General features: G+C 34.3%; 1 protein-coding gene across 11 annotated transcripts in view; it reads right to left on the bottom strand.

The window, feature by feature from the left end:
- The window catches only part of PTPRD (protein tyrosine phosphatase receptor type D), a 428,647-nt gene that overhangs the window by 255,635 nt on the left and 157,197 nt on the right, over window positions 1-15,815 (bottom strand). For all 11 annotated transcript variants that reach the window (XM_088130360.1, XM_088130356.1, XM_088130355.1 and 8 more), the window contains exon 4: window positions 10,823-10,964. In XM_088130360.1, the coding sequence (XP_087986486.1) occupies window positions 10,823-10,964 (142 nt within the window). The remainder of the gene's footprint in view (window positions 1-10,822; window positions 10,965-15,815) is intronic.

Consider the following 15,815-nt stretch of genomic DNA (forward strand, 5'->3'; position numbering starts at 1 on the left):
GCTTGGCCAGCAGCTACCTCACAAAGGGCCAGGCCAGGTATGCTTGGACAGCAGCAGGAGCAAGAAGATGGTGAAGGTCAACTGGGGGTGGTGGGGGCAGCAGAGGGCAGGGGATCAAAAGAGCAGAAATGGGGGAGATAGGCAGGTGGGGGATGTTGAAATACTCCTAGTCGTGTACCCAGGCTGCCAAGCACCCAAATTTTGATCACATGACCATGGGGGCACTGCAACTTTGGGGACCAGATGTAAGTACCATTCATTCAGTACTGCTGTAACTTTGAAGATTGCTGAATGAATGGTCGTAAGTTGAGGATTACCTGTAGAAAGCCTCAAGACTATAGCTTCCCTAGGGATTCCACAATTTACCTTTTTTTTTTTTTACCACTGTTGATTATGGTATTAATTTATATGAAATGTGTCATATTGCAAATCGTACTTAAGAGAACCAGTGACAACTTTATGCCACCGATATGGATAGCCCAGACAGTCTTCTTACTTTCAGCATAAAAAGTAGATATACTTCACACAAACATTAAAAAGTATTTTTACAAATTGAACTATCTTTAGAGCAAAAAAAAGTAATTCAGAATAGTCATTTCTTAAAATGAATTACAGCAAAAAGCTAGTGCAACATCAGTTGAAAGAGCAAAAGACAGTATACGTATATAGTGTCCTGCAAAATTTGTGATTCACCAAGCTGAATTCAGTTTGCCAGTCATGTATGTATAGTAGGGGATCAAGAGGTGTCTTCCTTTTGTTATCTAGTACTGCAAAAAGACGACAACAAAAAAGTAGTTTTACCAATCTGGCACATTATAATTCATGGTGAGTGGAATCTGTTAGTCCTGCTCAGCCACAAATTATGCAAATCCTCAGTAAAGAAGAAAAAAAAATTACTGCCTGAACTTCGCCATAGTTAATTACACTATTTCCTGTTACAGAATGTGACTCTGTATCTTTAAAATAGTATTGATTGTGGCAGAACAGAAAATTATTTATGATAAAGAACCAGGACAAATTAGATAAAAGGTGATGGTTTACTGAAGGAGGAACAGCAGCAGAGAAGCTTTTTGGAGTTCTGTTATTTTTCACCCCTAATTCTCTGTAGAACAATGCCTTATGATGCACAACAGGTAAGGGGCAAACTTTCCTTCATTTCAGGGTTCACTCTCAGTGACACCACTTACAGGTCTATGCAGGGAGGACTTGTGGAGTAAATAAGGCAGCCAGTGGCAATTGCAGGCTTCCTTTAAAACCTCAGGATAATATTACATTTCGACAGGATTGTTCAATGCAGTTTTGAGTAAATAAGAAGAGGAATTCAGCTCAAATCTGATGATGAACTTCATGGGCCCAAAACTTTGAAATCTGAAATTTCCAATATCATTAGGATATAAACCTTTTTCACAAATGGAGATGCTCCAAGTAGGGAATGTCAGGAATAAAAAAATAGAGGACCATAATATTAGAATATGCTAGTGAAATAAATTCAAATGTTGATTCTTTGGAAGAAATCTATATACCGATTAATTATAATCACAGAATTAAAGCAAAATCAAGACTACCATTTTTAAAAAGAAGAATTTTTTAGATTAAGTTTCACAAATTAATTGAAAATCATAGATTAACAATGCATTCTGTGCACTTCATAGGCTTAGTTCCTTAGGAATCAATACATTTAAAGTTCACAAGCTTTTAAATGATACGTTTTTAGTTCTTAAAGCAAATCTCTCCTAATTCTTAATAAAAGTTACAGAATTTTCAGATTCCAGATTCCAGAGTTCATGTTTTAGATTAGCTGAACTTTAAAACAAATTGTAGTCATAGCCTTCAAATTAAAATTTAATTTTAGGATGTAGATTATGGGAACAGGATTCTTAATTTAGTTTTAACCACGAATCATTTGTTCCAAGATTAGAAACTACACATATCTATTTAATCTAAACATAAAATTAATTCAAGGATAGACACACACTGGGTCTCTAATTCACTGTTAACTAATCGTAAAAATATGAAGTCTTATGCAGATCATAATCCGATAACTCTAAGACTAAAAGAAGACTTTTTCAGATCGAACAGGTAGAGACATAATGAGCTATTATTATCACAAGAGGATATTAAACTGAAGTGTTGCAGGAATTAAAGAACTTCTTCCAAATCAACTTAACTTCTGATGTTTCTTTTATCTATGGGATGCTAGTAAAGTATTTGTGAGAGGTTTGTTTATTTCTCTAGCATCAAATATAAAGAAAACCATGCAAAAACAAAAGGATATATTACTAAATGATTTGAAAAAAATTAGAAACAAGGCATATACTTAACCCAATCTTGGATCTTAAGCAAAATTTAAAAGCAATACAGAATCAAATAGACTTTTTGGAAGTAAGAAATCTAGAAGAAGTTGCATTTTATTAAATATAAATACTTTGCAAAAGGCAGGAAGTCAGATGAATTACTGACCTATCAATTGTGTATGGAACAGGACACATGAACCATTAATTTTATTTGGGATGAAACAAATTTTAACAACGAAAAAGATGCAGCAATTTGTCAATTATTACTCCAAATTATATAGTAAACAAAAATCTGACTCAGAAAAGATTGAAGAGTACGTTTACTGATTAACAAAAATAATTTTTAAAATCAACCTATAATTAAACCAAACAGGCAATAAAAAGACTGAAATTGAGTAAAGCTCCTGGATCTGCATATACCATAAGATATTTCAGAAATTCTGATTAAATCTTTAATTCAAGTAATGAATTAGATTCAGGGATCATCATGGAAATAAGCATTTACTTCTTTATTAAAAAAAGAAAATATTTGACTTGTCTTGAGTATTACAGGCTGTTTTTAAATGTAGATTATAAGTTTTTCATAATAATACTTGCTACTATAATAATTTTTAAACTGAAAATATACATACTGACTAGACTGGATTTGTCCTGAAGAGAAAAATATTGACATATTTTGAATGTTATTAATACATTTTTAAAAATTATAAAGTGGCTATGATTTTTCTTGATGCATAAAAAGCTGTTGACACTTTGGGATCGTCTTTCATGCTTGCAGTTTTAAAAAAGATGGGTTGTGGCCCTAATTTTCTTATATGGATGCAGAGCATTTATAAAGAACAAAAGGCCAAGATAATAGGTTTGTTTTTTTTTAATTACAACAATGCACCATACTGAAGGGGACAAGACAATTTTCTCTTTATTCTTACAGGCATTACAACCAATGGCAATTAAAATCTGTCAAGAAAAGAAAATCTCAGCAGATAAACTAGCAATGTAGGAACATATACTGAAGTTATATGCTGATGATGTTGTACTTATAGTTACTCAACCTAAAGTCTCTTCAATGCTGTTAATGGGATGTATACAGAAATATCGCTTTATAACAGGTTATTGCATTAATAAAGAAAAAAATAAATACAGTGATATGCAATTTGATTTTAAAAGCAGTATTTGCAATGTAGTAATGGGGTTTAACATTACTGTAACAAAGTTAAAGATTTGAACATTTAAGAATTTCTCTGACAAAACTTAATAAGGATTTATTTTAAAGTAATTTGTGTATCAGCTGGAAAAGCATAATAGCAAATATTTTTAGAGGGAACACACTATATCTGTCATTGCTAAGAAGAAATGCAGCCATCAAATTGAAAATCATACTGAGACTTAATCTTCTTTTTCATATGATTCCAGTTTATATTGAAAACAACAAACAAGTAATGAACTACATATGGTCTAATAAAAGACCAAGATTTAAATTCAAGATTTTATAAGATTCAAAAGACAGAGGTGGATTAACAATTCCAAACTTTAAAATATAATACTATGCTAGTTGTTTAACAAGGATCTCAGAGTGGATAGATACCCTAGCTACTTCTATAGACAGGGCAGGACTTCCGGATGGTTTGTATAAGTATCTTTGGGCTTATACAAACAGAAATGAACAATGTATAAGAGATCATGAAATAATGAATATATTAGATGTCTGGGACAAACATAGGAAAAGAATATCAGATTTCCACCTCCTCACTTTCTTATTGAAGGTCTATTAAAGGTTTTTATAGAGAAGAGAAAAGTACAAAGAAATTTGTTCAGTGGAAGGTTAATAACTTGTTTAGAGCGCAATATTTAACTACCAATAAGACAAAAGTAAAATCTGTTAAGATACTTACTTCATAATGGTCTAGGTACCTTCAACTAACTAGCAAAGCACTAAAAGAATTGCAGAAACAAGGGAGGATATTGAAAGACTAACAATTAAAAGATCTTATAATTCACAATTTGGAACATATATTGGGCCTGATTTATAAACTGTTGATGAAATAAGACTCAGAATCTAGAGAAATCGAAGATTGCATGATTAAATGGATGCAGAATTGGAATGCAGTACAGGTAGTCCTCGCTTAACAACCACAATTGGGAGCAGAATTTAGGTCACTAAGTGATGCAGTCATTAAGCAAATAATCATGTGACCAGACCCAATTTTATTACCTTTTTTGCAGTGGTCATTAAGCAAATCACCATGGCCATTAAGTGAATCACATGGTTGTTAAGTGAATCACACAGTTCCCTATTGATTTTGCTCGCTGGAAACCAGCTGGGAAAGTTGCAAATGGCAATCACGTGACTCCAGGACACTGCAATCGTCATAAGTGCAAGCTGGTTGCCAAGTACCCAGATCACAATCACATGACCGCAAGGCTGCTGTAACAGTCGTAAATTCAAGCACTGGTTGTAAGTTACTTTTAGCACCATTGTAACTTTGAATTGTTGCTAAACAAATGGTCATTAAGTAAGGACTACCTGTAATAGAGGTGCAACAATGGGAATTTCAATGCAAGAAGAGCATTATATTTATTCCAGATATCAGAGAAAATTGGTTCAAGACACTTTATTATTGGTATTTGTTTTCTATTTGTGTGTGTGTGGGGGGGGATGGATGGATAGACAGACAGACAGATAGATAGATACCAACAGACATATGTGTAGCTCAGGATTGAACTGTGGAGTCCTTGGGGTTCTCTGAGCTTGGTTGTTTTCTTGCAAATGTTTCATTATCTGGCTAGGTAACATCTTCAGTGCTAGAACGGAGTTTGCTCTCTGTTCATATGTTGGTGTTCATGGATGCGCTCTCTTAGCCTTCTGCCTGTCTGTCTTACATAGTGGTTGTTACGGTCCTTACACTGTATGTAAGGATTCCATAGATAGATAGATAGATAGATAGATAGACAGATAGATAGATAGATAGAGCGAGCACTATTGGAAGATCTGAAGGACAAGTTAAGGATAGATCACCATGGAAAAATCTATGTGGTTGCTAAGAGTTGACACCAACTTGACAATAGATAATCTCTCTGCATGTGTCCATGTGTGTGTGTGTGTATACATATATGTATAATATATAAACATACATACAGACACACACACATACAAGGCTAACATGAACATGGATATTGTTGAACAGTAACAAGAATATACTTTAAGATAATCTATTTTAAACTGATTTGAATGGAAATCCAAACTACAGAAATGGAGAACACAATGGCAGAGCATACCAGTAAGATGACATAACTGTTTGAAATCTGGGAGAATTAAACACTGGTGTCCACTGGCAGAGTTAAATAGAGTTGAAGCCAAAATAATCTATCTTCAGCCTAGTAATTTTCAGCCTAACAAAATGAAGCACTGTACAGCCCTAATATTTAGTACCAGAAGTAGAGCTCATTGATCTACCATGTAAAAATTAACTCCTGGTTAGTTCAAGCTTCCTTCACTTCAGCATTATAATTTTAGTTAACAAGGAAAAATAATTTTTTTACTAGTGTTTTTTTAGAAATAAAAAGTAACATATACTTACTAATCACACAGAACTCTATCATTCATAGATCGGTGGTTAGATCGATAGAGTAAATAACCCTTTAGTCTAGTAAAACTTTATATATTTTCTTAATAGAGAAATTTTCCATTAAGCACAAATGCAAGTACTTCCTTCTTATGAATTTATACATCTTATAACAATTTTCTCCTGGATTAGAATAAGTAAATAAATAAATGGGAATGGGGAGGGTAAGGTGAATTAATGAGATACATAGAATGAAGGAAAGCTAAAGAGAAAAGAATATGGATTTAGGGAATTACTGTAGAAAGCACAAAGCCAGATCACAACAGAGCAATAGAATAAATCTGGTTCTTTTGTTCTCTCTCTCTCTCTCTTCCGCCTCCAAACCAACCTCCGTAAAGAAATTTCCAGAGTTTGAAATAATCAGTACAGCAACACTTCCCCAATTGCTCTGAAAAACAGGATTTGTAGAGGCAATAAAACGCATTGGCCAGCTATCTTTATCAATTTAGAGGGCACTCATTTCTTCCTTCAGCATTATCCATATATAGAAGGAAAGCTGCAACAGTCTTTGAGAATGCAGACAGAAACTCCATCAGATTTCTGTATCTCCTTTGAACTCTCTGAAGCAATTTGAAAACGGTTGATTTGATTTGACACTTCAAATTGCTTCAGATATCAAATATTTGATTTAAAGGACTGATTTGATCAAATTTCTTTAAAACTGAATAATCCCTTTGAAGATTCATACAGTCTTATTTTCTACACAAGTGCTTCATTATTTTTCAGATCTTCATCATTCTTCAAGTCTACATTTTAGAAGAAACTTTGAATACAAGAATGTAAGAACACGGCACCATTTCAAATCTTGACATGTATAGTATAATAATTTGATAATAAATTATTTCAATGGAATTACTGAAGTCACAGTAAAATATTTACAGTCAGTTTTTCAAAGATCCCCACAATTACTATAGGAAAAGGAAATGAGGTACTATATATCCACAGAACTCTGTGATCATTGAATTCTTAATAATTATCTTGAGATCTGCATTACCCAATGTTCATCAGGGTGATATCTAAAGCAGCCTTGTTATGAGAAACAGGGAGTATAATCTATGAAAGTTAAGGCCAGTATTGTTTGTACCATCTCTTTAAAGTAAAAGATGAAGTTCTGAGACTACAAATTTAGATACTGGAATACTTACTATTTTTTTTTTCCTTTTCTCTAATGTCATTTGACATTGGTTTACATTACAATGTGGTCCCCCATGACTCTATGCCTCATCAAAGTCATTACTATGCAAACAAGATAAATAGGAATGAGTGCAAAAACAGCTGAACAAACAAGTTATTTGGATAGCATCAGTGTTGTAATAAAACGAAATATTTTGCAGGGGCCAGTTTTTGTATGTGTGCAAACTTCTCTGCTGTTTCAACTCAGTCTTATCCAAAGTGTAGTTTCCTCTTCCAAATCAGCTGCTGAACCTTGCAATAATTCATGTTGATATTTGTTAGATGTTGGTGCTATTTTTTTAGTGTAAAAATATATTTAATTATATCTTCTGTTTTGATATGGAACCTATCCTTTAAGGGCAATAATCTGTTCTGGCATGATGGCATAAATTTGAGAATTATTTCATCAATGATCTTTTGCCCTGTACTCTCCATAGCATAGCTAAGAATGGACTTATGGATCCCATCTTGGTTGGAATGTCCAAGTAGAAGGATATATAGTACTCCACTATTCTCACTACTTAGTGTATTCAAATATTATTTTCATCCACATTAATTGAGAAACTGAGCAATAGTGAACAAAGTATCTTCAGTGGATACAGGAACATCAAGTCTTATATTTATGAGTCAGATCACTTCCTAGTCCAATTAAGGTTGATGGCAAGAAGGACCATCAAGCCCTTCTAATGGAGCATGGACCCATTAGAAGGGCTTGCTGCAGATACCTGAAGAATTTGGAGGGTTTGCAGAGGGCACTTGTGGTTTTTCCCAATTATCTGGCAGATGGTTCTGCTGTGTGCCTGGTAGGCTCTCATAACTGGAGGCAGCCTGGTCTCTTCACAGAACTGTTCTCAAAGAGTGTTTCTCTCTATGCTGATCTCAGAATGTGCTCTGCCTTACTGAATAATTCTGGGAAATGAACTGTTAGAAGCAATGCCCCAAACTCAGGTGGAGGAAATTCAAAAATGAACCTGATTAAGCATGGGTAGAAGCACAAGTGGGCCAGTACCATGATAATAAGCATTATCTGTCCTGAAAATATGCAGTTTCCAGACTTTCATTATTGCACTCACATTGTCATCCTTTTGATTTTCAAGTGATTTCTTAGATTTAATATAAAAATAAACAGAATCTTCTTTCAATTGTTTGCTCCCATTATAGCCTGTGTGTGCTCATTATGGATACTGGTAAGTATTGTGTTTTATTTAGTACAATGCAAAAATTATGTATAGTCCCAATCCAAACCTTCCAATCCACTTTATTTCTGCTTTAATCTCTTCTAAAAGAAAAAAAAAAGAAACCAGGAGTATCCATATATTAATTATTTAAACTTAAATCAATTTGCACATTAAAACCCCATGATACCTGAGCAAAGATCAATAGCCTCATTGTGCTATTAAGGAAAATCTGTGATAATCCACATTTTAACAAAAAAGCAATTATTCTTTGTTAACCTATTCTTTCTTATTTCAGTAACAAACTACAATAAAAATGTTTAAAAACAGAATAAATAAACATGCCCTTAATTTGTAGCCATTCCTATTAACACTGGCTTTCAATGAACAATAATTACTATTTACTCTTGTAACTGCCTTCTATTCTATGTCCCTATTCATAAAATAAGGAAGGAAGAAAAGGTGAGAAGAAAAGATGTTTATGCTTCTATCTGATGATTCGCTATTCTGCTCTACAATAAATGAAATTAGATATAGAATGTAGTTGAAGCTTCTCTGATCACCAGTAGCCTGCAAATGAATAATTTCTACATTTAAGATTGAAGGGTGCAACACATTTTCTACTCAAATAGTAACGTATTCTAGCACCCAAGCCAAGAAACAGTTCAAACAGAATCCAGAGCAAAAGGATTACCAGAAACATTTCACACAGATCAGCAGAAAAAATGGGATGCTAAATTTCTAGTGACAGCCTGAACTTCCCTAGGCACATTTTTATACAGACAATATTCAATGGCTTGTCAATATTATAGAATATAGCTTTATACACTGCCCAGAGCCAAATTCCTTTTTCCCTCCACAATACACCTTCATTTTCTCTCTCCAACTTCTTTCCTTGTTCCCATTTCATTTATTTTAATTCCTCTTCCCAAGCACATATCTTTTTATTCAACAAAGGAATGACAAGAATGTCCATTAGTTACAACAAATAAATGATAATAATAATACGCATTAGGAAGGCTGGAAAGCCTCTGATGGTTTGCATGCTGGTATGGGAAGAGAAATACATCAAAATCAAAATTAGTTTCTTAGCTGTAAATATAGCTGTCACATAGTAGATGAATTGCCAAAGAAGCTCCTTTTGAAAAATAATGAAGCTTACTGATGTTAATATGAGTTATCCCTTCCACCAATTATTTTATTTTCCCCATGACATCTTTCCTCATCAGCTAATCCATGAGAAGCCTTGAGCATAGGAGACAAGGGAAGATACTTCTATCAATGTATGAACCTTAACCACGGCAAAGTAATGCAAATGGGAAACTGGATGTTATATACCGATTCAAACAGAATATTAAATAAAATTACATCTGATAGTACTGAAGAGTACAATAAATAATTAAATCTGTATTCATATTACGAGGAACTATAATACAAAATGAACTCTAATCAGCCAGAATTGTTTCAAAATAGATGACGACAACAACAACAAAACCAAACCCAAAAAACAGAATAGCTTTAAATTTCTACATCATGGATATACTGTATACCAAGCAGAACAGTACCCTTGAAAAAAGCTTTGCTTTGAAATACAGTGTCAGAAGAACATTCAAGAAAAGAAAAAGTAAAGCAAATCTTAATGTCTAGAACTCAGATTCAAAGGCTATCTGAAATTTGGGTTTTAGTTGAAGTAAAATCTTGTTTGTGGGTTCACAGAAATGACACCTGTAACTGATTAAATAGAAACCATCTAAAGTTGGTGCATTAAATTTGAGTTTAAAATCAACCTCACTGACTATGACTGCTCAAAAATATAAGAAACAGAACAAGTTGACAGCATTTCTACTCCTGAAGGAAAGTCTGCTCATATTCACTAAAGCATTTAACCGCAGTTCAAATAAAATCTGTTTCTATAGTTTTGCCAAAGTCAGTATCAACTTGTTGGACTACCTTTGATATAAATTCTGCTCACAAATAAAGTGCCAAGAACAGCATTTTGAAAATCCAACATATCTAAAAAGCGTTGAATGTATTTTTTTAAAAAAAAATTTTTAGCTTCTTGCATTATTCTCATTGTGAACTGCAGCTTAAGAAAGCCCAATTCATGTACTTCATATAGTCAAAGGTTAATCCAATTACAAATGTTAACAGCTGAATGAAGGTATGAACCATGGTTCTATTATCACTAGCAGTACTATACATACATATTTACACACATATATTTTCACATACACATATGTACAGAATCTCTGAAATTTATACACAAAATACAGCCAACATTTAATGTGTGATCTCAACCAACAGTTATGACTGCGGAAAACCTGGCACAAAAAAAGGAAAACATCTCAACTGCTCTCCCTATACACCATTGACTAGGGCAAACTGATTGTAATCACAATGTTTAAAAAACATTTATTTCTAGGTGAAAACAAAGCCCAACAGATTGGCCTTCAACATACAAACTTTTAAGTATTAATACTATAATTCTAGAATAACATTTGTTGCCAACTCTAATAAATTATTATTTAAAATAATAATAATTTAAAAAAAAACTTACCACGCAATACAGTAAGTTTTGTGGATACACTTATTTCTCCAACACTGTTGGAAGCAACACATTCATAAATAGCTTCATCTCGTGGAGTCCGCAGTGGTTGTATTCTGAGAACTGATCCAGACCCATCATCAAACTCTATTACCTATTGAAGGAAACAACAGCTGTCACAGGTGTTGTTACAAACACCTACCTCTTGGTTAATCCTGTATATAGTCAGAACTGGACTATTCTAAATTCCTCCCATTTAACTGTTTCAAATTCATAAACTGGGGTTTTGAATACAATTAAGCACAACAATTTATGTGTTACTGAAACCTAACTGATGTTATGCTGATCTTTGACCTGAACACAATAGGACAGTGATTTGAGCCATAAGAAGATACTGAATATCTAGCCAAGTCAGTACATGCATATTCACAATTACTGAACCAGTTGTTTCCAAACTATTTCAATATGCTGAATCCTCAAATACCTCTACTGTACTTTGGATCAGCAGGCAGCAACAAATTAAAACCACCAAGGCCAGGTTGGCCATAATATTCAGGGAATTTCACGCAGTAGGCAGACTATCATGCTAACTAGATTTCAGTCTTCCTCAGGAATCAACTTTGAGGACATAATAGTAAGGCTACCATATTTGGATGACAAAAATTCATATGAATGCTAAATAGCAATAAAGAGATTTAGAAAACTCTAACAGTTGTCTGGATTTTGCAGCCCATAATATGGTAGTCTTATTCCATTTTAGATACATATTTAATTAATGACAAAGGATGTTCTACAGATTACTATTATCCAGAGCCGTATACAATGATTTGACAAGACATAAACTATAACTGGCTGATGCATCCTGACATAAGACCTGCAGAAACTGGTATCCAACTATTAAAACAAACATCATTATTTGAGCCTTTAAGTATTGGGACAGAGTAATGTCCCTTTCACGTTCCTAGTTATCTAAGTTTTGCCTATTAGAGCAAATTAAATATATTTCCAATAAAATATCCTTATTGGTTCACAACACTGAGAAACCTCTTTTACACTTGTGGATATTCACCATATACATATACATACACATATATATTATATTTGTGAACAAACTGACAGATTTTTAAAACATATTTGATATCTCTGCAGAAGTTGATTTAAGTTCAATCACTACTAACAAGTGAATTCCTTAGCATGGAATAATTAAAAAAAATAAATATATGCAAGCATTATAGCATTTCAAATATATTACTGGCCCTTCTCTCCAATCAGCTATGTGTGATGTCTGTTTCCTAAAAATCTTCTAATGAGTCTACCTCCCAACAGGTTAGAAGACATCTCTCACTATTTGCTTTATTGCCCAACTTACTCTGTTGCACGTACCAAATACTTTGAATCTCATCTGAAAAAAATATTCTGGTCAGATTCCCGTGAAATTGAATTCTTATTGAAAACACAGAAGACAGCTGTCCCATGGAGATTGGCAGGTTTTGCCCAAACAGCAGATGAACATGACAGAAGACTGGTAACTTACAGACCCCTTTTTCCCTTTGCACATATAAGATATAGTCAAGTAGAAAGAGTTACTTAGTCAGCTGAGGTCATTTGTGTTTAACGTAACATAACTTAAGCTTTGTATTGTAAATCCTCCACACAGGGACTTAAAGTTACTTGAGCAAGCTTTGTGGATTGCATCAATATATCATAAATCCCCTGAGCTTTTTACCTGTATTCCTATTTGTAACAATTAAGATAAAGAAGACTTCTTGATTTCTCTAATTTTATACCTGCTTGTGGGGAGGGGAGTGAGGCAAGTTGCATACTAGAAATAGTTTCCCATAGAACTATTCTTAGCAACAGGTCAACTATTTGAGTTACAAAGTATGTTATCAGACCATCCCCAGATCTTGTCTGCTACAGACAATGCCATATTTAAAATATCTCTGGCTGAAGGTCCATTGTCTGAAATTATGATCAAATCACTGATGAAATATGCTACCAAGGTTTCTCCAGTTGTTATTGTTTGTCCTTTCAGTCCCTCAAGAAAAGTATACAAGGTTGGCAAAAGCAACAGACACCATAAAGCTCAGAACAGGCCCAAAGTTCTAGGCAGGTGCTGCACTTTCTGCTTCAGGGGTCCATCTGCTGCCATTCCTGGCAAGCTGAAGAAATGTGGATTGATATATCTTTCTTCCTTTGTAACTCTCAACTCCATAACTCTCAACAAATCCTTTTTGGCATTTCACCCTAGTTCCAGCTTACTGTCTCTGAATCCTAAAGAACTTATTGGATGCCCACCAGATGGCAACACAATCTTAAACACTTCCTCCATAGCACCCTTAAATGAAGATGATTTTGTTCTCATGATTTTTAAATATTCTATTAACCTGATTGTATATCATTTTAAATTTCATTTATTAATTATAATGTACTGTTTTATTGCACACCCGATAAATATACAATATATTATAAGCTACACATTGCGCTAATATACGTATGTAACCAATGGAGGTCAAACTGCTTAATCACAAGCCATTTTGCTTTACCACTAGTCTTCATGCCACATAAACATGAAAATTTTGAAGCTACTGTGTTGAGCATTTTAGAGGTTATGGTTACCGAAGTACTTGGAGGAAGAACATTAATTTGTGCCTACTTGCATTATAGAGCACCCCTTCAACTGTGTTACACAGACCTGTTCCACAGGAACTGGCTTTTAATCAACAAAAAAAATGTGGAATGGTGAATATTCAGCCTTTGCACACTCAAGATTCTTAATCTATTTTCTATATAAACTTGGTTCAATTACTGCTCTGTAGAATCCTTTATAAATTTGGTCTCAGATCTTTGCTATCTGCAGTGGGTTAGAAGACTGTAAATTGTTCTGTGAGAACATTTATTCTGCCACGGCTTAAGGAAAGGTGGACTGTAAAAGCACATGCAATTTATACTAAGTTGCTTTCAGAGGAAGGTAGATACCATCCATACACATATCCATATTTGGGTATATATTTAATATAGGACAATGTTTCCACACCTAACAAAGAGATAGATAACAGAAGGCTTCTGTCATGCATTACCTTTGTTGGACTATGCATGGAAGCAGGAATTAGCAATGGTTAAAAGGCAAATCTGACTCAAAATGCTACCTTCAGGGAATCCAATCTGAGTTTCCACCTCCACTAACAGGCTGACGAGCTCCTATTCAGGTTTGTGTTACTACATATGTAACAGTTCCATACCTATTCAGCAGCTATGGAACATGTGACACTGCTGTTCTTAATCCTACTGATTTCTCCCTGCCTCTAGGAGTCATGGTCATGATAGATGAAGACATGAAAAAGATTCAGTATCAACTAGCGTGGATTTATTATATCTATTATTGCATATTTTTATATTTTTATCCAACTCTTGTTCTCCATTCTCTAACCACAAAATTCACCATTCCTCTCATATAGATAATATGATCAATCTATATCCTACTCACAGCTATACGTAAATAGCAATTAATTTTGCCTGGTTTATATTTTGCCTCTCTAGTCTGACAAATACAAGAAGAGCAATAATAACATTTAACATTGCTGGAAAAATAAAAATCCATGGTACATATACTGTATAAAAGAAACAATTATTATGTCAAGTATATAGGTAGGCTATATATTTAAAAAACCACATGCATTTTTTTCTATGTGGAAAAAAAAAATAAAAGAAAGGTAATAGTAATACAAAAAGCCCTGCTAAAATCTTTGGAAGTATCTAGTATGTATGCAGTACTAATAGATGAAAAAAAAAATCTTCATTCCATGTTTCATGAAGTCAAACAGTGTGTAATCAGATGATGAGTGTACAATGAGTATTTTGTCCAAACTGAATGCATAACCCAGTTTCTGCTAATGTATATATTGGGTATATAAATTAATATGCTGCAAGTTGCAGTTACAAATACAAAATATTAACTGTGTCTAAGAAGAGAATATAACAGAAAAACTGGAGGGCTACCACATTTGTTTTGCCTGGAGACACACATGCTTACTCTGAAAACATGAAGATATCACTACATGTATTGTTAAATTTGTTAACATACAGTACTGTGCAAAAGTTTTAGGCAGGTGTGAAAAAATGCTGTAAAGTAAGAATGCTTTCAAAAATATATATTGTAATTGTTTATCAATTTACAAAATGCAAAGTGAGTGAAGAAAAACCCAAATCAAATCAATATTTGGTGAGACCACCCTTTGCCTTCAAAACAGCATCAATTCTTCTAGGTACACTTGCACACAGTTTTTGAAGGAACTCAGCAGGTAGGTTGTTCCAAACATCTTGGAGAACTAACCACAGATCTCCTGGGGATGTAGGCTGCCTCAAATCCTTCTGTCTCTTCATGTAATCCCAGACAGACTCCATGATGTTGAGATCAGGGCTCTATGGGGGCCAAACCATCACTTCCAGGACTCCTTATTCTTCTTTACATTGAAGAGAGTTCTTAATGACATTGGCTGTATGTTTGGGGTTGTTGTCCTGCTGCACAATAAATTTGGGGCCAATCACACATCTCCCTGATGGTATGGCATGATGGATCAGTATCTCCCTGTATTTCTCAGCATTGAGGACACCATTGATCCTGACCAAATCTCCAACTCCATTTGCAGAAATGCAGCCCCAGACTTGCAAGGAACCTCCATCCACCATGCTTCACTGTTGCCTGCAGACACTCATTCTTGTACCACTCTCCAGCAAACAAACTGCCTCCTGCTACAGCCAAATCTTTCAAATTTTGACTCATCAGTGCAGAGCACCTGCTATCATTTTTCTGCACCCCAGTTCCTATGTTTTCATGCATAGTTGAGTCACTTAGCCTTGTTTCCACATCAGAGGTATGGCTTTTTGGCCACAAGTCTTCCATGAAGACCACTTCTGGCCAGACTTCTCCAGACAGTAGATGGGTATAGCTGGGTCCCACTGGTTTCCACCAGTTCTGTGCTGATGGCACTGCTGGATAACTTCC

This window comes from Python bivittatus, unplaced genomic scaffold (genome assembly GCF_059951505.1).
Source record: "Python bivittatus isolate LINGU-HERP-01145 unplaced genomic scaffold, Pbiv_v1 ctg000850_np1212, whole genome shotgun sequence".
NCBI lineage: Eukaryota > Metazoa > Chordata > Lepidosauria > Squamata > Pythonidae > Python > Python bivittatus.